General features: G+C 40.4%; 1 protein-coding gene across 1 annotated transcript in view; it reads right to left on the bottom strand.

Moving 5' to 3' along the window:
- The window catches only part of LOC134616533 (contactin-associated protein-like 4), a 139,975-nt gene extending 125,709 nt beyond the window's left edge, over nucleotides 1–14,266 (bottom strand). The window contains exon 1 of the mRNA XM_063461394.1: nucleotides 14,109–14,266. Within this exon, the coding sequence (XP_063317464.1) occupies nucleotides 14,109–14,193 (85 nt within the window). The 5' untranslated portion in view covers nucleotides 14,194–14,266. The remainder of the gene's footprint in view (nucleotides 1–14,108) is intronic.
- Between the last annotated feature and the right edge of the window lie 10,987 nt (nucleotides 14,267–25,253).

The raw sequence follows: 25,253 nt of genomic DNA, 5'->3' as shown, positions 1-25,253 counted from the left end.
CACAAAGGCCAAAGGATACAGATGATACAGAGAATACTAAAGATCCCCAAACGATGACTCATTATGACTTTTATGACTTCCTGAGGCTCTACCACCAGGCTGCAATGAGTACATCCACAAGGCAAATATCACACCAGTGCATATGCAGAGCTCTAACTACTAAGTTCAAGGAATTCAATTATATAAATATTTATCGCTCTTCAACAGTGTCTTGTACTAAAATAATCTAATTAATTAGTAATTGGTGAATTTTATTGGGTTGCCCCATGAAGCAAATTTGTAACTTGACATTCAAATTGCAATCAATTAAATATTCATCACGTTCATATTCTCCAAACATTTTTTTAAAGTCTTTTAGAGCTTATGATCCCCAGAGAATGAATCCTGATGTAGCTGGTGTCAATGCAAAGCTTTTCTCTACCACCACCAAGAGGCCAAAGTTTCAGATATGTATCAGATATAGATGAGACAGTGTGTCATGAACATCAACACCATCCACCTGTAGAGTTTCCATAGATCATCCAGGCATGCGTTCTTGTCTCCTTCACATTAAAGGGGACCTAATGCATTCATTTTGGGCACCAAATACTTATTTGTTAAATCTACTGGAGCCTTTTCATCATTAAATTCAAAGTATTTTTCAAAGTATTTAAAGCATAATCTGTTATTATACTAACTGCAGCAGAACTTTGACAAATGTATAATCTGTCTCATGAAAGGCTAATCTCTGCTGTAATAGAGGGTGAAACAGCATGGCAATTCTGGTAACTAATGCAGTTAGAGCTGGTAAGTTTGATGTCCTCAGTATATATATCAAATTATGACACTCATAACTAATACAGTATGAGCTGCTGCAAATAGAGTTTTAAGTGCAAAATCCATTTACTGCTAGAGTCTACAGTCTCAGAGTGATGGAGCATCGTGACCTCCACACATGAGAGCTGATATCTGAAGCGACAACAAGTCATCTTCGATGACAATGGCTGCATTTGATAAATGGCTTCATTGTTTTGGGAGTCAGACTTCTGCTAGGGACAGCCTTGAACAAACACCAGTCCAGCAGGTCCTAATATCACAAGGCTGGACTGTAGCTCCCTTTTCAGCTCCTGGTTTAACTACCTGTTCCTGGGTTAATAAATCCAGATTCATGACCGGTGGTTTCTCGTTTGCTCTGCAACCTTGACTTCATCAAAACCCATTCATGGTTCCACTTTGCCAGCACGCATTTCCATAAATGACACTAAAGAAGAAATATGAAGGGGATTTCCCCTCAGTTACTTTCAATCCCCCCCCCCATATCCCAGCTCTTGCTGATGCTGCCCTCTCATGAATCATAAACGGCCGGGAGGTTTGCAAGGAATTTCACCACATATTCACACCAAATGACAATGCCATTGTTTTTCTCAGCTACCTCACTGAAAAGCAATAAATTCCCCTGAGACAGGGCTGCGCCACACCTGAAATGAGTTCAAATTCACACTCTCCATCCTCAGGATTTTCTTTACCAGATTAATCCTGGAACAGATGAGGGATACTTCATGAGCACAGAGATTTAATCAAGCCCTCCTAATATTCCCCTGGAGCCTCCACAGCTTAAATAACCAACTCTTTCTAAAGGCAGCCAATAGCCTTCATTGGGTGAGTAATAACACCTCTGATTTTGCCATTGAGCCTTCAGCATCTCAATAATTTACTCTAACTCATATTAAATCCCTCCAGCCTGCAGCAGCTGAATAATCAAACTTTTCCTTCAGCATCAAGCATGTGAATAACCAATAACGATGCAGATCTTACAGCCTAATTAGCTTAGAAACAGGTTACTAAGTTCAAGATACTGAAAGTAGGATTACCTGTCCAATTATATCAACCATCATGAAGTTCAGTCATAGGACAAATGGGCAGAGGCAGTCTGAAACTCAGTAGTCTGACACCTGACTCATAAAGAGCATTTAGTTTGACTTTCAGGCAGGACAGGACACCTCAGGCTCTCTCTGCAGGCAGAAAGTAAACCGACTACAAAGTTTTAATTTTATTTGTCGTACTGGGAATGTGGTGACTCAGAGGAACCAGTGAGTCACCATCATTTAAACACAGAGGGACCAGGGCGAAAATGCAAATCAGTGTACACACACACAGCAGGGATCGTGTGGTATTATCTGTCATTAGGCTAGGATTAAAGTCACTCAGTGTTCTTGAGATTATCTGTCATTAGGCTATGATTATAGCACACACTCCAGCGGATGTGAACCAGCTCAGAGGGGAGATAAAATCCTCAAGGAAGACTGATGAGAGAGGGGGAGAGTATTATGAAGATGAAGACATGCAAAGTAAAAAAAAATTCCATTAAGGCTAAACGATTTGAGAAAAATATCCAAACGCAGTTTTTCTGACCAATTTTGCAATTCCTATTTAAATTGGAATAATTTTCCAAAAACTGAACCAAAGACTTTTGGCCCAGTAAACAAGATATTTTTAAATCAAGAGTAATTACTGACATTTCTTACACAAATAAATATAAGGACATGTAGGAATAATTTAAACAAGCCAGCAATAACACTGGGACAGAGAAAGCAGATTAAACACGTAAGAGGCCACTAGTTTTCCTTTTTCTTGGCTGTAAACACAGATGTTCAGCTTAAAGGGTGACAAAATGAAAATATTGAGGTCAACCCATGTATAAGTATTCCACTTTTGGCGCTGTATAATGTCAGTAAGAAGGGCTGTCCTTAATACAGTCATTTCAGGCAGGTGCATCTCCAAGCCCCACCCACCTGCTGTTTAAACCTTCTGTTTGCAAAGAGCAACCAATCAGAAGGATGTTGGCTTAAAGGGACGGTGGATTCACTGTATTCACTATTGTGAGTACAACATCAAAGTACTCATGATGCATTGCCTGTATGCAAAAACAAAACAAAAAAAATGCAGAGTAGCAAAAAAATGCAGTTTCTCTGATGGCCACTTGAGGCTGGCTCCAGAAATGAGACAGTTCAGTCCCCTTTAACTTCCTTGCATTTCTGTGTGAAGCCTGCTTGTTTTGTTTTTTTTTCTAGGTACTCTGGCTTCCACCCACAGTCCAAAACATGCACCTTAAGTTAAATGATGCATCTAAATTGAGCATGGATGGGAGGTAGAGAACTTATACAGGAAAAAAAGCACTGAATGTATAATTAAATGAGCCTTGTAGTCTAGAGAGCTACATAAATGTCCATTTTCCATCTCTATGGTCCACGCCCTTCATCTGTAACAGCTGTATGCAAAATGATCTGTTTTATAACTCAGCTGTTTTCATTTGGTTAAGGCTTAATGTTAGGACAAGTGCTAATTACTGTCAATTCTGGTTCTAAAAAAACAACACGGTGGTGGCGAGAATGCTCATGTTTAGGATTCAACATGCGAGGCCCAGAAACCAATGAATGCAGATTATCCCTGCAGGACATGTGCCCCACTATACTTCAAAAGTTCCAGGCCTCCAAACTCCTCAGATGCCAGTCCAAATGAACATCTGCGAGATGCCCCATAGTAAGTCCAATCCACTGAGGCCCTCACCCCACAAAACCCAAAATACTCATTACCAACATATCTATGCCCTAATGGGTCAGAGCTGTTTTAATTTTTGTTTTAATGTTGTGATTCATCAATGTAAAGCCTTTCCCCCCCTAATCCTGATGAAAAGTGAAATATTGTTAGTGAAGAAACACAAATATCAAATCTCTCAGGGCGTATTTTAGCTCCTTCAGTTCATTCTGATAAACAGCTTTAGCCAGACCTTGCCCCTGGCAGCGGCAGAGCACTGAAACAAATGAAATGTGGAGGGAAAAGTCGACGTGGATGATTATTAAGTGAACGATGTGCTATAGGTGGATTCTCTGAGGAGTAAATAGCTGAAGGACAACTTATTGGTCTCAGGCATCTGTGGTTTGTGTTTGGTTATAGCTTATAAATGGCAGAAACTCCTCTGGGTCCAGAAGCTTTTCCATCTCGGCTATAAGGTGGTTTTAATTTCATGGCAGTGCATGTACTTTGAGTGGCAGCTTTTGTTTTCTAAATTTATATACCCTCTACCAAACCTCTACAAATGTAGTTTTTCATGTTTAGATTTCCCCTTAGAAACCATTCATCCACATATTGATTTATCCTTAATTCTGTAAGATGTCAGGGTATGGCTTTTATAAGTGTATTCTTCATCTCAGAATCATTATAATTTTTATTGCACAGAATAAATTAAATACATAAAATTCCTCTTTCTTCTCCATCCTAAAGAAGAAATCTGCTAATGTTCATACTAATACACAGCTAGGCACAAGCTTCGCCTTCTGTATGACGTTATTGTGTGTGTGTGTGTGTGTGTGTGTGTGTGTGTGTGTGTGTGTGTGTGTGTGTGTGTGTGTATTTCTTTTTTCCAGCTGCACTGACCCATTCCCCGCACAAGGAACATTAAAGTTTTATTTCTTTTCATCTCGTTTCTCTTTCTTTCAGGGAGCACACTAGTCTTCATTCTATCGACTCCTGAACCTGCCTCTGTCAATGCAGTCTTAAGTTTAATCCACCGGTAATGTTCAAATTTAAGTAACTGAGATTGACTTCATTCTCAAATTATCTTTATAGCATGACACAAAAGACAAAAAGTGACCCTTTTACTGTAAAAATTGAGTAACTGAATTAATTGTTCGGTGGCTACTTACTACATTAAACTCAAAGGCCCAGATCTTCACTCTCTGCACTCTGCAAAGTATTTTAAGATCCTTCAGCTCCTGTTTTTAATGTTGCGCCCCACATCTTCACAATTAGTGGCACAGAATTGTCTACAATAACCAAGCTGTGGAAAGCCCAAGTCACACAGGCCTAGAGAGTGGTTTGCAACCTTCTGATCATCACCAATCATGAGGGAAAAATGTGTATTCCCCCACTGATTGCAGGCAGTTAATGGTAGTTGCAGTAGCTGAAGAATTACTGGTAAGTTATCCCTATTTTGTCAAATTAAGGAGGTTGCTGGTAGACAGTAGCTTGAAATTGGTTGCAATGATGTATGCAGCTTGTCTGCAAAATGTTGCAAGCAGTAGTGAGATTGACAACAATATCCAGAAATGGTGAAAGCTCACCTTCAAAGTAAACGTGGCACTTTTTAATTGTTTGCAGCAGTATGTTAGAGCTTTTACTTTGGGTGCAAACCTTCACCATTTTGGTTTGAATTGTACTTTTTTACAACTGCTTTGCAAGTAAATAGCATTGCAGACAAGTCTGTTTCTCCCGTCCAAACTGCAGGTGCAATCACAAGGAGGTTTTAATTGCTGTACTGCCCTCCTTGTGGCCAACTTCATCTATCAACAGCAAGCAACCTCCAGTGTTTTTCTCTAGTGACGGGAGGTTGCCAGTAGGTCACCAGCCTTGGCCTAACCCAAGTATTGTATTCACTACCTACCGGAGTCAAAATAAAGACAAGATAGGGAATATAGTGGACCAAAATCAACTGTTTCAAGTTATTCTGTATTTTGGGTGCAAGTATGGATTGGCAAACAGATATGTTCACAATGTAAAGTTTATTACTTGATATCATCCTGCTGATGTTTTTAGCTTCTGGCATTCAACCCAAGGGGTCGGGAAAACGCTTTTTTAAATAACTACAATTACTTAAAGTATTGGACATGCACATACAAATGATTGCTTGTTTCTGAATTCCATGTTTGCAGCACCTCCTTATAATGAATACATGACAGTTAGTCATCTGCAGCGTACTGGCATCACTCCCTATCACAGCCACATGGCAATCTTCCTTTTTGGATTACATAAATGTTTAAACAAAAAACATATCTGCCATATGGCCTGGTCTGCAACCTCAACCTAGTCTGCTTTTCCAGGGTTGCTTTCCACTGTCAGCAATCATAGGTGGACCTAGAACTTTCCAGCTGAACAGCTCTGCAGGCGAGCCAAGAGATAAACATTATGCTGCAGCCATAACAGTAAACAGTTTATGACATATGCGTGAAATTTTGAAGTAACCAGTGTATGAATTCTTAAGTTATGACAAAAAAATGTTGTGCCTTTTATCGAAAAATTGTAAACGTTTTTCGTTGGACCAAAATGATCACGTGTGCCAAACACAGACAACAGATTACCCACTTCAATCTCGGCAGCTGTATAAGCTGTGCAACTGATTAAATGCAGTGCCACTATATAAGATGCTTCACAGTAAATGAGCAGTTCTTTTGTTTTAGCTGAAAGTTGTTTCCAGCGACTGCCGCCTGTTCCACTCTGTCTGTAAGGGGAGCGAGAGGCCTACAAGGTTCTGTGAGAATAACAGCAAGCCAAAAAATGTTTAACCTTTACAAAATGTCACTATTCTGTTGGTATAAAACTCAAAAACATAATACACACATGTTTTTTTGTATTGTATTCTACACTACTTTTACTTATACGAGTATTCATTGCCACTGGTTTGACTTCAGTCACCCACTCATCTTGTTTGGATGAGCAGTTCTTAAGAAAGGTGCAACGCACAATCTGTCCATTCTGCACAATCAAAAACAGAATGAGTCAGTTTATCCTTATTGTTCTCTTCTGAAACAGTAACGTAATGATTCCTGCATGTGGCATGTTCAGGGGAAATCTGTAAATATTACGTCCGAAAAAATAACCTGGGTTACTCTCTCTCCAGACGCACTCCCGCAGTGTCGTGGTCGCAGGAAGAACGGACAATTCGAAAAACAAGATTCCTCCTCCACAGCTGTCTCCAATGCACAAGCATAAAAATTCATTACTGAGGAGGCGGGAGACCAATATTGCACCCAAAGTAGCCTCTTCAAAATCTTTTTTTCATAATTTGAACAGATGGAAAGCGTGTGCTAGAACACCGATCCCTCTACACTACAACTTTTCCTCCCCTGGAAGTTCATTACGTTACCACAAACGCTTCATCCACCTACACTTATATAGTACACCAGAGACAACAAGCTACTCAGAAGGATCTTAGGATTCAAATAAAGTGCATGATATTAGACTTCAGAGATTTACCCCTTGAACTTCACTGATAGTAGACTAGATATAGCAGCAAGAACTGGCTGAATTTCCGCAATAAGACTTGGTTGATGTCAGCGAGCGTCCACATAAATGAGGTACAAACCTCTAATGTGGATTTTTTCTTAATTGTTTTCTTTTCTGAGTAATACTGTCAGGAAAAGTAATAGCTTTCTTCATTCTTCATAATGGAAATACACACACACACATAAAACAATTAATCAATAAAACCCCTCAAAATCCAACCAATTTCTATAAAATACCAAATATATCTTTAAAAAAACAGGTAAAATCAAACTATTTGAAGAAATAGAAATAAACACCAGTTAGTGATGCAGCAAAGCTAATTAAATCCAGTAATTAAAACAGAAGTCTCAAAATTCGAAGTAGCGCAGCGCTCATATTTAATAAAATAAATCAGAAGAAAACAGGTCATGATATAAAACTTTTAGAGGGCACAATTAGAGACACAGCAGTTTTGAAACAAACCTCTAATTACATTACTGTTATTCAACGCAGGGCTTCACTTTTCTGCAGTTTCTTGCTCTGCATCAATTCTACCCACTCAGTATAGCAATACAAAATCTTTGGCTCCTTCAATGCTCAGTGCAAACTGCTCCACCGTCAGGTTGTGGACACATTTGTGGTTTTAGCTGAAATTCTGTTCTTGCAAGGTGAATTTTTAAGAGATTCACATGAGTAAACTCACCGCTGTAGTAAATGTTCCTTTGCTGTCTTAAAGATTTTGCAGGTCAACCTTCATAGTGCAGGTTGTTTCCCAGCAGGAAGCTAAAAGGATTCACTATAAGCTCTGATGTTCAACATGCTTCACACCGAGGCTGGTTAATATTGCTTTAAAATTCCATTTAAGCTTGACATCTTCTCTTAATAAAGATTAAAATATTAATTGATATTATATAATATATACATTATATGCTATTATATATATTAATAAAATAAACAGTTTCTTTAAAACTTACTGGAGCAATTAATAGCCCCCAAATAATATTTAACCTTCAGTATAGAGAACTTTATTTTTATTGTCTTCCTCCCATCACCCCTAACCAGACACAGCAGTTTGGTCCCCTCCCTGAGCCTGGCAATCGGGAGTTCTCCTTCCCACTGTCACCAATTGCTTGCTCAGAGAGTCATTTAATTGTTGTTTTCTTTCTGCTATTGTACGATCTTTACCTTGCAATAAAATGTATTGATGTGATTATTTGGCTGTCCATCCATCTATTCTCTTCCACTTATCCTTATCTGGGTCACGGGGAGGTCGGGGTGGCTGGAGCCTATCTAAGCTTACCATATAATTTGGCAGTATAGAAATTAATAAATAAAATGGAATTGAATTGAATCCATTTGCAAATTAACAAATTAATAGTCATCTACACATCACAATTTCTGTGCATGAAATAAAACTAAAAAGCATCTGCATCATAAATGAAATGTTATAATGTGTCAGTTTAATTATTAACTTTCTGCCACTGTACATATGTCCCCCTCTCAATCAGCAGTCTGTCAGAGTAGGATAGAACCATAGACAGTATAAAGTGTGGATGTAGTTACCATGACGTCACTGTGTGGTTTCTGAAAGACTTGAGATGTGTGTTTTCATTGTTGCCATTCTGTGTTTTGAAACTGGGATCTAATTGTGAAACTGCAAGCTAATGAGAACACCCCAGATAATCCTCCCTTCGGAAACTTAAAGTGACCAGAATTTACATAATGGACTTAATCTTTTATTTTGTATGACCTAAGAAGACTGGCTGAACCTGAACACTCTTTAGAAAAGTGCTTACTGAAGTTAACTCCGTGGGCGTGTTTCCTATAGAAAATCACTGGTATTGTCCCCTGATGGCTATTAAAACGTCTGCAGGTTTACACTGGCTTCACTTTTCATGTCCAACTTTTGTACTGCCTATAGTTAGGACCTTCTTCCAGACAGTAGGAGGTGTATGAGAGTAACTTTCCACATTCTGCATGTATATCTCTGTGTTCAACACAACAAAATGGAGCAAAAACATGTTTCAAACAGGAATAGTGGTGCACTGACAGCACATTGTTAACCCAATTCAAGCACCAATGGCAGCTGACAAATTCTACAGATTCTATGTTTCTATATTCTAATTTTCAATTCCATTTGTACTCCTGTATTTAGAAAAAAGCAAAGAAAATAACTTCTATCCACATCAAGATTTGCTAACAGTTTGTTTAAAACCTGCAGGGTTTTATTCTCATTACCTCATTCTGACACCTAAAACTGACCTGAGGCTCGAGGCTCCAGCCGATAAACAGTTACTCACTGTTTTTGGAGCTTAAAGGCATATTTTAGTTTATATTTTCGTCATATAGCTGCTGTTTTTTTTGAGCTGCTGAACATGCATTGACTCTTTTATGTTTTCATATTGGAAGGCGATTAAATGCACACTGGCTTTACGGCCCTGCGGATAGCTGCTTCACACACCGACTTCCCTGAATCTCATCAGCTCAACTCCAGTGACAAAGCAGCTCGCTGCTTCGGCTAACAAGTCATCCGAGCGCCGTCGGTTGTTAAAATATGTATCTCTACTTTGTTGTCATTTAGTGCCACCTCCATAATGAACAGTGAACTGTCTCCGTGGAGAATTGAGATGTGAGGCTCAGGCTAAGAACTTGCAGCTGGGATCCCTCCATCTCTGCAGTCTTAACTTATTATGCTGCTGTGGTTTATGGTCCGTGCATGATGAGTGTGCTGCTGGGTCACGCTGAGCGAGATAATCACAGACAGAGACAGATACAGAGAGAGAGAGAAAGAGCCTAGCCAAGGAAAAGAACCACAAAGCAAAAAATAAAGAAAACTGAGAGAGATCGACAGAAACACTGACTGTAACAGTCACATTTATTTTTTAAATATTCATGCAATACTGGCAGGCCACTGCCATGGCACGACTTGTATGTATTTTCTAAGCTTTAAGTATGTGTTAGTAAACAGTCTTATCATTTAAAAGCTTCCATAAATCACTGATTTTTCCTGTCACTGAACATGTGAGACTCACTTTAAAAGCTAATTCAAGGCAAACGCACATATCCCGAGATGGAGATCCATAATGCAGTTAGCTAAGCAGCTGTTCTAGGGAGTAAATTTCACTCTTGGTCAAACATGAAGAGAAATGTTTAAACTACGGGTTTTGAACCTGTGGCTCTGAGCCTCACGCAGTTCTTTGTCAGTCTCCAGTGGTGATCACCGCAGCTTTGACAAAAAATAAAAAGCTACTGTTGGCTGCTCCCTTGTCACAGAGGGTAGCGCCGCATGTTTCATCTGGCAGATTTTTTACGCTGGGTACCCTTCCTGACAGAGATGGATAATGTTTTTCTTTAACAGTTAATTATCATTGCTGCCAGTGATTCTTTACATTCTAATTGTAACATGTATGCAATATGCAGTAATAGCTCCTGCACGCTGTCATTTACAATGATGCTAATTTCTTCTTTCCCAGCTTTTACTGTGGGTACACCTCCTCGCACATAAATACATACATGTGGAGCTGACAAGACACAGCTGCATTGCTGTTTGTTCATTCATTTGATGACAATATGTTATGTTATTTTAAGTGCAAAAGCTAAAAGCTTCTCAAAAAGTGTTAAAGCAACGAGGGCAGAGCTGAATAACATGTCGACACCTTCCATTGTTCATGCGTCACTTCTGCTTCTCGTACAAGTAAACTGCAAATGTGTGGTGGTCTCATTCTGACAAGAAAATCAAGCTGCCATCACAAGTTTTGCCAGATTTTTTTGATAAAATAGCTCCTTGTTGTTGTTTTGTTTTGAGAAAAGAAAAGCAACATTTGAAAGATTTACTTTTTCAATCAGAGCTCCTTTATAAGGGGTGTTTTGCAGCCACATCACAAATTAATTGTTTGAGTTGTTTCAACCAACAACAACTACAAATAGAGACACCTTAATCAAATGTGGGATTGTTGTGGGAGGCCAAGCGCTCTGTTGCTAATAAACTCTCAGATAAGCAATGCCAACAGCATTTACAGATACGCAGCACACCAAAATAGACTTTTTCACTTCTACTATCTTTGTCTCAGGATTACAATTGCACATACTACGTGTTAGACTGCAAATCTTCTGGATTTCCCTGTTAGCTTTCTTGCATGTGCAAAGGTGGCACAAATGGCTTGTCTGTTATTCCTGTAATACCGATGGCAGGCGACTCCACATACAGCTCCACACACCTTCAAGCTGAGCTGGAAAATGTGCAGAAACACATCTATAAGGGGAGCAAGGTCGCTCAGAAAAAAAAGATTTTGGGTCATAAAGTATTAACAAACTGTTTTCAGCTTCACGTGGAAGGACTTAGTGAGCAGGGAGGACACATGCAGAGCGAGAAAGATGAAGAAATGCGGAGGCATGAATTGGAAGAAAGGTAGAGGAAAGAGCAAAAACAGTGATGGCACAGTGAGACATACTCTTTGATCCAGGTGTAGAGAAGAGATTTGGGTAGAGGAGGACAAAGAGAAAGACACTCGAAAAGAAAACAAATAGAGATGCATCTCTTCAGTAGGACAAAGGGAGTGGAGAGACACTGGCAGGAAACAAAAGGAAGGCTAAAAGAAAAACGCAACAGGCAGAGAGACGAGTCGAGGAGGAACGGATGGAGAGTTCGCACCACATCTGAGTCAGAAGCAGCAGGAAAGCGAGGAAACAACTGAAGGAGAAACACAGCAGGTGGAAAGAGAGAGAGAGTCTGATATTTTGGTGAAGCTCTAGATGTTTTATTCAAGGAGGAAGGATGGAAACTACAAAGCCATCTACTATAACTGCTTACACACGGCTTTGTCTACACTCTTTCCACAACATCATTTATCCATCATCTGTCTGCAGAGGCAGCAATGTGTCTCTTTCCTTACCTCATTACTCTTAGACAACAAAATCACACACAAACTGAAAAAGACTTTTTATGCGCCTTGTTGCTCCTGGTAGTCTACAAAGGGTGAAATATTAGGATTCTCTCTTTGCTTTTATGTTTAATTTGGTATTTCCACTCAATGATGTTTCAAATTATATAGAGACAAATAAGTTTCACAGAACTGTTTCTACTACTGTGTCTCAGAAATCCTAAACCTAGGAATATGCAAATATCCATTTCAGAAGATGAGATATTTCATTTTTTCACTTTGCACTTGTCTAAGTGGCTCACTCATATATCCTATACTGGGGTCTCAGTGCAGCCCATCACAGTCCAGCCTCTCTCCTTCCCTTAAGCAAAGAAAATTCACTTAACAGGGGAGAAGATGAGGACTAGCTGCTCCTTGTAAACAGAAGGTTTGAGGAGGCAAGCGGCTGCGTGTATGAGATGACCATATATATGATATCGGCTCTCTAAAACAACACACATTGTAATGAATAGAAAAAGACTGAACCTGTGCTCTGACTTTATTATTTGAAACTCTATTAAAAAATATGAATATCCACCACTGTAACAGCAAAGTAAAGACAGCAAAATATGAAAATCATAATAGGTTCCATTTAAACTGAGATATAAGGTGAGCTGAGAGAGCCCCCCCCTTCAGCGGATGAAAAGTGAATCCAGCCTTCTGGTGTCAAAGTGCCCATATATCATTCTGCACAGTGAAGCTCAAACATCCAAATGCATTAATAAGCACAACACTTCATGTATTTTCATGACTGCGCCCTTCTATCAAGTGGAAATATTCAGGATGTCTAGTGCATCGCTTTAACCCGGACATGCTCGCAACACTCAGCCTGACAAATGTGGTGTCTTTGGAAACTTTGAGGTCTCCACTTGAATTTCAAATAAAGCTCTGCGAGTGTGAGCAAAGTTTGGCTGCACAGCAAGCGTTTCTAATGACTGTGGGATTCAGGGGGTCAGTGACTGTAAATATGGACGCGAGAGGAAAAGGGAACACGAAAAAGAAAAGTGGAGGACTTGCAGAGTAAAAGGGCTATGGAGAAGAAAGTGAAGATAACAATATTTTACACAAATCACGTCTTCAAGAGTGTAAGGCAGGAAAGCTATGAAATAAGAAATAAAAAGAAACCACTGAGCTGCGAGAAAAGAGAGGAGGACGGGAGACTCATTTTGCCATCTGTTTCCAATGTGTACAAGTGTATGCCATCTCCCTCTCTGCTGCTTTTGTCCATCTCTCTCCCCTTCGCCTCTTCTTTCGGGCAGAGGAAGAAAACAGCAACGCCCAGCTTCACATTCCCACACTGACACATAACTAGAGACCTGGAGACTCACTAATGCTTAACTCAGACATGATTCAGTGATGAAAAGTGACATTCTTCACCTCAGACGCAACCCAGCATCCTCTCAGTCCCAAGCCCACATCTACTGTACAAGCTGCATTCAACCTCTCTCTCTCTCTCTCTCTCTCTCTCACACACACACACACACACACACACACACACACACACACACACACACACACACACACACACACAGCTTCACCCACACTCTTGTACTCCGGGCAGGCTCAACATGCTTTGCCAAGCACAAAATTAACCAGAAAGCAAACACATAACCTTGTTGTATGGAGTGGAGGAACTCGATTCAGCGGTTATCATAAAGGCTTCAGCCTACAGATGTTTGAACACACAGCTGAGACCTTTTACTGACAAACACTGAGCTCTGTGAAACCTTCTGTGGACTGCAGCATCCTAAATACAAAGGTTTTCAGGAGGCACTGTGAGTCTGAGAATCAGGAATCTTTGGAAAGATGTAATACAAGGGCTTAATCGAAACGGGAATGGTTTTCTAGAAAAGTTGACTTGTGCAGGAGAAGCGTTTGGCTTAAATGTTGCTCTAATAAAAAGGGCAAAAATATCTTAAAACCATTCTACTTCTTTAATTTCCTCTGATTGGCAACGAAGACGCCCTGAAAGCTGATATATTTAACGAAGAAGAAGAAGAAATCTCTCTCGAATGTTAATTTAAAAAGTAACAAAAACATATTGGTCAACAGGGACCCCGTGTTTCTATCGCTCTAATCAGATGAATGTAGCCGTGTTTTAAGCAGACTCCCCGCACTTGCTGCGCTACCTGCAAGAAAAGTAAAAAAAAAAAAAACGCACAGCCGGCTCACCTTCTCCGGTCGTCCCGTATGCGCAGGAGAGAAGCAGGGCGACCTGAGCGATAATCCCAGCAACTCTTTTAGTTCCCAGATCCATGGTGAAGCGGTGAGAGGCTGCAGAGAAGCCCGGCGGCTGCTGGAGGAGAGAGACGACCGACCTCTCCTCTCCAGCTCCAAGAGAGATCTCCTCAAACCAGAACTGAAGGGGAGGAAGGGAGGCAGTGAGGGAGAGTGAGAGGGAGAGAGAGAGCGAGTCGAGGGTCTTACTACGCGTTCCCAGCGCCAGCTTCCGTGCGCCTCCCTCTCCTCTGAAAGCTCCTCTTCAGTCCATCGATGTTTAATAAGCGCAGTTTCAAAAGCCCTGCGCCTTGCAAGATTGGGTCCTTCAGTTCCAATGGGGTAATAAATCCTGCCAGGCAGACTCGTTTCACGTGAAATGCACATGCACACACAAATCCACGCCTTACTCAACACTTCATTTTTATGGTGTGTGCATTTTAAATCTCACTAACCCGAATGCTTTTTTACAAAAAGTAAAGTAGTTGTGCAAGCGCCTAAATTTGAGTCCATTTGAAGCAAGTTATATTCCCCTGTGGGCTTAAAAAGTGCGCACAGCTGGGGAACAAAGATTGTGAGAAGAATGGATCCTTTAAATTTTGCTGAGTCACATTAGTTTAAAAATAAATATAAACAAGCAATACAAAAAGTGCATGAGAATGAAGGCGATGTGTGATAGCTAATAAAAAAAGGCTGTCATTACAACTTTCAGCTGTAAAATCTCATATAAAACTGTATTTACATTTCTTGGGGAGAAAAAAAGGGCAAAATGTGTACAACTCCAGGAGGTCACTGCCAAGACCCAAGCTAACCTAATCAGCTAGTGACTGTGCTTTACATTTGCTACCACACAAAGATCTGAGCATCATCAATCTTCTCACCCAGCTCTGTAAGTAATCAAACAAGCATATTTTCCACAATCTTTGATTATCTCGTTGTTTTAAGTTGGGTGGATTTTTTTAATTGTCACCAAGACATGACAAGTGTTTGCATTAGCATCCCATTACTGTCTTGAAAATGTAATCCAGGTACCTAGACCTGGTTCTTAGAGTACGCTTGGGGAGTGTGATTGTGTGTACAGTGTCTCTTTATGTCTGTCTCCACATTGGTTGAGTGTGGAGTATTTGCTTATGAGAGCATGAGGGTGGGAATGGATGTTTGTATCTGTGTGTGCCTGTGTCTATATGTCAGGTTGGGTATCAGACGCCACCTCTCTGGGGACATCTCAGGTCCTTCAAGGTTTGGAGGCCTATCTCCCCCCACCACTTCCCCTGCCAGTGGCGGACGCCCTCAGACATCGGTGCGTTGGTGGTTCTTTGTGTCCGGGGATGGGCGTCCAGGTACACACCGGCTCACTCCTTGATGGCTGCTTATCGGGGCCTGGAGCCTGGGGCTCGCTCGGGCCACTTCGGGGATGGGGTGCCCTCGGCCTCTCGGCCTGGTGCTCGGTCAGTCTGGCACAGCTGGCTGCCGGCGGAGCTCACGGGCACGTCACTGCAACCCCCCTGGCTTCTGCTCTCCTCAGCTCTTTCTGGGATAGTGGCGCGGCTGCCCCTCTGTTGGTCTTCCTTGGTCTCTTGTGTTCTGAGGGCCTCTGGATGTCTGGAGTTTTGATCTCCTCCATACCTGCTTCATGCCCTGGAGGACGGGGCAGTGGCCCCCCACACCCTCTAGCAGATCATTACATGAAGGAACCTTTTAAAAACAAGCGCGTCCATGCTCACAGGTGTACACACGGGTGATCACACACACAAACTACACCCTTTTTGGCTCCTACCTCAAAGCACACTGTGCGCTGTCGATCTTACGTGCTGCACAATAATGTTTAATATTTAGTATTTACTGTCATATTCCCATATATCATTGTGATGTTGTTTATTCTATTACTCTCATTTTCTTCTGCTTGTTTTCTTTTTTCTTTCTCAACAGGTGATCCAGGTGATCGATATATGTATTTTTTGTCTGCTTATTCTGTTGGTTTTTGTTTTTTGCCCTTTTCCCCCGTCCCTCTTCTCAGCTGTTTTTCTTTCCCTCTTTCTTTCTCCCCTTTCTTTCCCCCAGTCAAGTCTGTCCCGTATTCAGCAAGTGAAAATAAAATAAACAATAAAAGGTGAATCAAATAGACCATTACGGCGAGGCTGGGATGGTCCATTTGGTAAAGTAAATCCGTTGGGCATCTGTTTTCGCCTTTAGACAATAATTCTGATGGCAAAAGAGCCAAACGGGACAGGCAAAAAAGAAAAAAAAAAAGAAAAAAGAAAATGTAATCCACAAGTGCCCTGTACTTGGCTGTCTGGGGAACAACCCTTTGAGATGCTGCAGATACATTAGAAGAACAGGTATGGCACCCAGCGAAGGTGGGTCTGCAAAAGGAAAATTGTGGTATAAGCATAATTAATGTATTTGTGAGACAAGTTCACCAAACTAAAGCATGTTCTGCTTTGTTCTCCTTTTTAAGTCAGATGAAAACCATCATTTATAACATGATCTTCACGTTATTTTAAATAAGCTTTGTAACTTGTGACTGAGACCACTTCTGTGGCCATAGATCAGTGAGCAAAGGGTTGCTTTCCCATAGACCTCTATAAAATCTGACTTGTTTTTAAACCTGAAGACGTTCCCCCTTCTAGCAACTGGAAATAATGCAGGTTTTAGGCACATATGTGCTAGCTTCCCTTTTCAAATGCAGAAGCTACAGTGTCCATCTTTATTTTAAACTGAAGAAGAATATCAGCCTGTGTGTTTTTTAAAAAAAATGACATTGTGCTACAGAGGGTACTCTGGATACATGGTCAGTGATTGTTGGGTTGTCAGTTGGGTTTGGGCTTTTCATCAAACCAGGCAACAATCGGGCACCATGTTGTGGAAACTCCTGTTCTGGAATAGCTAAGATGGATATCTCCCAATTTGAATGTAAACAATAACAATGCACTCTTTGAGCAAAATGGCAGCTGTCAAGTATTTCCCCTCTATCCACGACAAAACAGACAAAAAGAAAACCTGTCATTTTTTTGACCCTGCGCCAAACCAGAAAAACTCTTTGCCCATCGGTTCCAGAAACAACTGCTCTGCTAACAACTTGAATGATGGTGCTGATCAGCAGCTCGAAGCTCCAGCAGCCTGGAAGACATCAAACATTTTGCCGGTGCCTGATTACCAGCCTCTGGATGTTTTCAGTGCGGCAGAAGAAGATCCTACTGTAGCGTCATGGAGCGAGGCGGATGATATCTGTGAGCTCTGCATCAGGCTCAAAGAAATTGAGCTATGCAACATGATAGGAGAGACAACGAGCAACCGGGAGAGTGAGTGTGATAGCAATTACCTGTGATGTTATTAGACAACTTAATAGCTCACTTTAGAGCCACGGGAGTTAACACAGTTGGTTATTGTGCAGTTTTGATGAGTATCATCATTAGTATAACTAAACTAAATTAGTATCATTTAGTCGTCTGAAACTGATAAAGGAAAAGAGCAGAAAAGATATATGAAAAGAAGTGAAGCTGTGAAAAAAATTGTAATATATTGTACACAAAACATTCTGTTAGTGCTAAAAAGTTTTCAGATCCTACATAATATGACTGTCAAAGTACTACACATCACATGTGAAAGTCCTGCACTAAAACTTCAGCCTAAGTTAATGTTTTTAAATATGATAATAAATGGTTTAAAGTAGTAAAAATGAAAAATGCTCAATTTAAACAATATTTTTAAATGTGAGGTTCACCTGTATTTTCATAGATGAGACCTAGATTAGATCAGTTCAATTTAAAGTCTGTCAAATGACTTATAAATTAATTGACTTGTCACTTTAGTCTTACATGTATTTATTCTCAAGTGGTTTTAAATAATAACAGAAATATTTAAGGTCTGTTAAATGTAAGGGGTTTAAAAATGCATTTATTTCACAGTGAAATGTAGAAGCTTGGATTAAGTGAAAATATATAATATAATATAATATAATATAAAGACTTTTACCCTCTGTAATGCTTATTTAAGTGAAATTCCTGCAGTATGTGATGCATTACGGTCTCTCTCTCTCTTTCAGAAAAATTTCTGAGGAACATTGGGTATTACAGGATCAAGCAGAAGAGGAGAAAAAGGAAATAAAAAACTCAGAAAGACAAAAACATTAAAATGAACTGCAATGACAAGCAATTATGCTTTTGAGCTGAAATGTTCTTCTGTTTGTGTGGGTTCTCAGTTTAGCCACTTGACTGTTTTTCCTACTATGTGATCCCAGAGGGAAGTAGAGTGAATCTTTGTCCATCAGTTTTTATCATTATACATTAAAACACTGTGTAAACACTGGGAACCTGCAAAACCACAAAAATTCTAATATCACAAAAATCTAGCTCGTTGTACTAAACTAAACACTTTCAGATGGCGTGTAGTGAGTTGTTTTTAAAATAAATTTCTGACTGGCTGCCATGGCTCACTGCAACCATGCCAGCCACAGAAACCACAGCAAGAGAAACATTACAGGAGATCATTTACAGCCCAAAAATTTTAAGCTACTACCACAGGTTTGAATGATTAAGGGTTAAAAACAACTCTTACTTGTCTGTTAAGGGTAAAGTAGAATTTGGCAGATGGGGGAACTTTAAGGCAACGCTGATAAATGATTGACCTTAAAAAATAATTAGTCCTGAGAACTCTGGTGGACTTGCTCTGATTGAGAAAGGCGATCAGCTCACTTACTGCTTATGGCTCTGATGTTTCCAAGTTTTTGTGGATTTAGGCAACTGTATTCTACGGAATACATTTAAAGTTGGGAAGGGGTGTTTTTTGTTGTTCTTTCATTTCTAGTCCATTTTATTTCCTGGTTATAATACCAACACTGCAGCAGGACTGGTTGAATGAAGTAAGCAGTCACTGAGGGAAAGAGGAACGATATCTGCATTGAACAACTGCTGGTCATCACCCAGTAATGACTTAGCTTCCGAGGGCAGAGATGTGATTTCCTAAACTGGAAGTCTTGAAATATTGGACCCCAGGAGTTATATTACAATTAAATCAGGATGGCTCATGGATTTCCGAACCCATCAGCTAGTCTGATGGGTTTTATCAAGACCTGTGAATGTGATATCAGAAGCAAGTTTTGCAACTTTGGCAATTATCTTGAATTTATTATTTATTTATTTATTTTTATTTGTCCTTTATTTATCCACTTTATTTATAAAAAATCTCATTGAGATTAAAAATCTCATTTTCAAGAGAGACCTGGCATCATGACAACAAAAGTCAAAACTTCCTATCTAGTAGAATGAGGAGACAGCTTTTATTTCAGTGGTCACTGCCACGTGAAATATAAAGTGTGGTGGTACTTTAAAGAAAACTGCTTAAAAACTTTGCTTATTTTGGCCATCAAAAGTCTTTTCCCTCCACCAGTTATATTGCTACTGCACTGTTTCACAACATTACACCTTCATTTACTGCTCAATCCAGAGTGCCGACATTAAAAGTGTCTCGGCTCCTCCCACAAAAACAACAACTGTGATCAAATACCATGCTTATTTGCATGATGGATACAGCAAGCTGATAAAAATGAAAGAACACTACAGTTACCTACAGCTTTACTACAGTAATCATGTTTAAAGATGTAGAAATGTGCCAGCTACCAAACAGCTGTAACGATCTGCTTTGCGCATGTATCGGTGTAGCAAGAAAATTAGCCAATATGTTTCCCATTTGACGCTTGATTGGCTTTTTGGGGGGCAGGGGTGAGGCAACAGCCACTCAGAATTGTCCCATGGATTTTTATTCAGGATTCTTTGAGCCATGTCTCCTCCTCATACATTGTCTCAGATAAAGTATATCAACAGCTTGCACTGTGCATGCCATTATAATCTGAAGTATCCGGGAGCTGCTGCTAATTCAAATGACAGATCAACAACGTTGCCAGGCAGTCGCTGTAGGTGGCAATAGTTTGCTGTGCTCATGTGAAGTAAAGCTTGCATTGTGAGAGACAAAAGCATCTGATTGGCATGTAGAGAAGAGGAGGCTATAAAGTTCCTCAGATAAGCACATTCAAACTCTACTTTGGTCTGCTACTTTTTATTGTATAAGGTTTTACAAACACACACACACATGCACATACAAAATGCATGGAGTGGTCTGATGGCGTCCAGATTTTCTAGACATTAGGTTAAAATTTGCTCTACAGTTGGAAGGAAAATTTGTTCTTGGCTTTACTTAAGTCAAGAGTAAGGGGTCGGTTAAAGCAACCGTGATTCAACACACAGTAGTCGTTTGAGACCAATTTGTGTAACACAGAAGTGCCTGGGGATGAGGTTATAATGTTACATTCAACAGATCGGGTGCAGTGCAGAATATTGAGTGCATACATTTAGTGGGAGAAGCTTTCGGGTGCGTGCTGTCGATAATGCACGGTCAAGAAAAAGCCCTGAAAACAGAGAAGAGAGGGGAAGGCGTGCAGAGAGTCAGCAGGGGGATCTGATAATGAAAACCTACTGAGAGTATAGACAGCAGGGGAATGAGATGATAAAAAACCTGTTGAGAGCAAACACAGTGGGAGAATCAGATACAAACACTCAACATTAGCATCAGACACCTCGCTGGCCTGTGGACATACCGCACACAGAGAAAACAGCTGCTGCTTAATGTTTAAATCAGACCAGTGAGAGGTTTTCAAACTATGTCAATGTGAGACGTGCAAAAAATGCAGAGACAGAAAACAGCAGGCTTTTGGTGGCAGAGGTCAAACTGAGAGTGACACACAGCAAGAAAGTTACAGTAGATTGATAAGGTGAGACAGAAAATGACAATTCCTAACATTTTAGAAGCAGGTAAAGGGATAATGAATGCACTTTTTTCTCTTTCAACTAGCTGTGAACATCAAAAAAATCCTCAAAGAGTAAAATATGGGGAAGAAAAGACAGACAAATCTTAGGTTTTGTAGAGTCTGAAAAGAAAAACAACAACTTCACAACACGGGTGTAGTTTCGACTTTGTGAAAGGAAGATTAGTTTTTGCCTCATCTGACAGGTTTGACAGAATCACTTGGCAGTTCTCAGTGAAAGTCTACAATGGGACACAGGGGAAAACCAATTTGCTTCTTTTCAAATAGAAAAACTTTCAAAGAATTGTGTGTAAAAAGTGACCAGATTTTCATTTACAGGTTAAAGAAAGAAAATAAGACTCTTTGTGCCCATTTGGTTTGGCACTAGTGAATACAGTACAGATGAAAGCAGAGCAAGGGAGTTAATTGTGACCCAGACGTTACCCATCAACGAACACTTTAATGTCCCTCCATCCTCCATAGCAGAATTTGGACTCTCTGGAGTTAGTCAGTTAAACCTGGATGGAGCTCATTTATCAGACTGTAACATCTCATCTTGTCTGGTTGGAGATTTTGGCAGCAGAAGGAAATCCACCCAAATTGTGATGACAGCACATCGTGACAGGCCTGTGGAGAAGTGCTCGTATGATGAGCATGAAAGGCCACTGTCAATTAAATGTTAACTTTTGCTTCAATATATCTCTAATAAGATAGTCCCTTCAGCCACCCATGTGAAAAAAACTGCCTTACTTTTGAATTATCAAATTGTTTGAGCGTACCCTTTGTGGCCTGGGGGATTTTATAGTCTGGTAGTGTAATAATGCTCATAACAGTGTGATGGGACACTGTTAGAATAATCAATCCTCTATTTTAAAATTGGGACACTGAACAAAGCTCAGCAAAGTTTCCATTCTGCCAGAGCTGGCAGGGAAATGAGACCAAAACAGGAAGCACACCCATGAATCTGTCATTCACACAGACTGCAAATTTTGCACTTGTTGGTTGCTTTTTCTTTAATTTTACATTTAACTCTAACAGCTACTAAAACCTTCTCAGTAGTGATGTGCGATACCACTGATTTCCTTTCCGATCCAATACCAAGTAAAATTCAGGGTGGTATCGACGATACTGATCCGATACCGATACTTTTTACAAAAACGTATTTTATTTATTGTATCTCAAATTATAGCGTCATAATGATTACAGGACACCAGATTACTTGTTCTTATCACTTAATAATGCAGAATAATCATATAGAAATAAAAAACCTGAAGCTGTGCGCTATTTGAACACCTTGCCTGCCTGCAGCACTAAAGACTCCGTGAGAGACGTCTGTCTCGCCCTAGTAGCACCTGTCCCTGTCCACTCCTCCTCTTCAGTTCGCCTCAACATACGCTCGTCATATTCTGTGATATGATTTACTCTGAGGCGTTTGACAAATTTGTGGTGTTGCCACAACACCTCACTTTCTTGCCACATGTATCCAAAACCACGTTTGTGGATGTAAAATACATCTGCACATAACTCCAGTTACGCTCAGCCATTGTTGTGAGTGCACACGCCAAGGGGCTGCGACACATTTATACAGCCGTATTTCGTACATGACTATGAAAGGCGCAAGAGGAAGTAGTTCCTTCCAATGTAGACAATCCGAATGAAATAGGTTCTTCCCACTGTGTTCCTGTTAATGATAAACTACAAAGGAAGGAAGGAATCGATATTTCAGTATCGATCCGCACATCACTACTTCTCAGCCAGGTTAAGGTCAGTGAGCTGATACAGGACTCTGTCACGCTTTTTGTCAAGAATCCTTTAAGATCCTTGAGGTGTGTTTTGGGTCACTGTCTCAGATGTTTTGGTGTACATGGTGGTTAAGTCTTGTTTGATGATAAAAGAGTCACTCAGTCTCCATCCAGCTGATTTTGAGATGTATGTGCTGCTTGGACTGATGCAGTTTCTAATGGAGTGAATCAATCCTTTGCAGCAGTGGCTGTCATGAAACAGCTGTTTAGCAGGCAGGATGTCCACCCAGATGCAAGATTTGGGAGACCTGAGTAAACTCAAAAAGCAGCTTTTAATGCTGAGCTCTCACAAAATATAAAACAATTGCAAGTCAGGAAGAAGAAATACAAAACTACAAGTCTTTTATAAAAACACAGAACAATGAGAAATACAATCATGATGGAGAACAAGGGAAGACTCAGAATATATATATATATATATATATATATATATATATATATATATATATATATATATTCACAAAATAATGAAGGGAAATTAACACAACTGAGGGTAACTAATGTAAAGACTTGTGGAAAAGTTAAAAAATTAAACAAGAGAGAACTAACTAACAAGACAAGACAATAATAAGCCTGAAACAGAAAAACAAAAATACAGAGGACTGTGGAGTGCGAACATAAATCTAATCTCCAAACCAAAAACCCACACGAGCCAACAAAAAGATAAAAGCCTGGCTCCAAGGCCCAGACACATGACGATGGCCACTTTTGGTCTTCCTTTCCAGAATTTCATCACAGCATTTCATGGTTCTTGTGAATAAACTTGGTGTCTTTTGGTGATTAAGTGCTGCTTTGCTTTTCTTAGCTGAGCGGGGAAAACAATTATCCAATGAATTACCAACGTAGGCAGATAGGACTGTTTTTATGTATACCAGCAGTAGCACAACTGATGGTCTCATTAGAGGGTGAGAAATCCCACAAACTAACTTTTGACAAGTTGTCTGTTAATTAAAAAGCACCCCGGGCATTAATGCTGGCAAGGATACTGCCTTTCTTTTGTAAAGTTGTGATCACAGCAAACACTTTGATGGATCTAAAATCTGACACATATTCATGAAATTACAGTGGCTTGCAAAAGTATTCGGCCCCCTTGAACTTTCCCACATTTTGTCACATTACAGCCACAAACATGAATCAATTTTATTGGAATTCCACGTGAAAGACCAATACAAAGTGGTGTACACGTGAGAAGTGGAACGAAAATCATACATGATTCTAAACATTTTTTACAAATAAATAACTGAAAAGTGGGGTGTGCGTAATTATTCAGCCCCCTGAGTCAATACTTTGTAGAACCACCTTTTGCTGCAATTACAGCTGCCAGTCTTTTAGGGTATGTCTCTACCAGCTTTGCACATCTACAGACTGAAATCCTTGCCCATTCTTCTTTGCAAAACAGCTCCAGCTCAGTCAGATTAGATGGACAGCGTTTGTGAACAGCAGTTTTCAGATCTTGCCACAGATTCTCGATTGGATTTAGACACCAGACGGGTCAGGGATAAAGTTATTGAGAAATTTAAAGCAGGCTTAGGCTACAAAAAGATTTCCCAAGCCTTGAACATCCCATGGAGCACTGTTCAAGCGATCATTCAGAAATGGAAGGAGTATGGCACAACTGTAAACCTACCAAGACAAGGCCGTCCACCTAAACTCACAGGCCAAACAAGGAGAGCGCTGATCAGAAATGCAGCCAAGAGGCCCATGGTGACTCTGGACGAGCTGCAGAGATCTACAGCTCAGGTGGGGGAATCTGTCCATAGGACAACTATTAGTCGTGCACTGCACACAGTTGGCCTTTATGGAAGAGTGGCAAGAAGAAAGCCATTGTTAACAGAAAACCATAAGAAGTCCCGTTTGCAGTTTGCCACAAGCCATGTGGGGGACACAGCAAACATGTGGAAGAAGGTGCTCGGGTTAGATGAGACCAAAATGGAACTTTTTGGCCAAAATGCAAAACGCTATGTGTGGCAGAAAACTAACACTGCACATCACTCTGAACACACCATCCCCACTGTCAAATATGGTGGTGGCAGCATCATGCTCTGGGGGTGCTTCTCTTCAGCAGGGACAGGGAAGCTGGTCAGAGTTGATAGGAAGATGGATGGAGCCAAATACAGGGCAATCTTGGAAGAAAACCTCTTGGAGTCTGCAAAAGACTTGAGACTGGGGCGGAGGTTCACCTTCCAGCAGGACAACGACCCTAAACATAAAGCCAGGGCAACAATGGAATGGTTTAAACAAAACATATCCATGTGTTAGAATGGCCCAGTCAAAGTCCAGATCTAAATCCAATCGAGAATCTGTGGCAAGATCTGAAAACTGCTGTTCACAAACGCTGTCTATCTAATCTGACTGAGCTGGAGCTGTTTTGCAAAGAAGAATGGGCAAGGATTTCAGTCTGTAGATGTGCAAAGCTGGTAGAGACATACCCTAAAAGACTGGCAGCTGTAATTGCAGCAAAAGGTGGTTCTACAAAGTATTGACTCAGGGGGCTGAATA

The sequence above is a fragment of the Pelmatolapia mariae genome, linkage group LG18 (genome assembly GCF_036321145.2).
Source record: "Pelmatolapia mariae isolate MD_Pm_ZW linkage group LG18, Pm_UMD_F_2, whole genome shotgun sequence".
NCBI classification, from domain to species: Eukaryota; Metazoa; Chordata; class Actinopteri; order Cichliformes; family Cichlidae; genus Pelmatolapia; species Pelmatolapia mariae.
The sequence above is the reverse complement of the archived record's forward strand: the minus strand, read 5'-3'. Positions and strand labels throughout refer to the sequence as shown.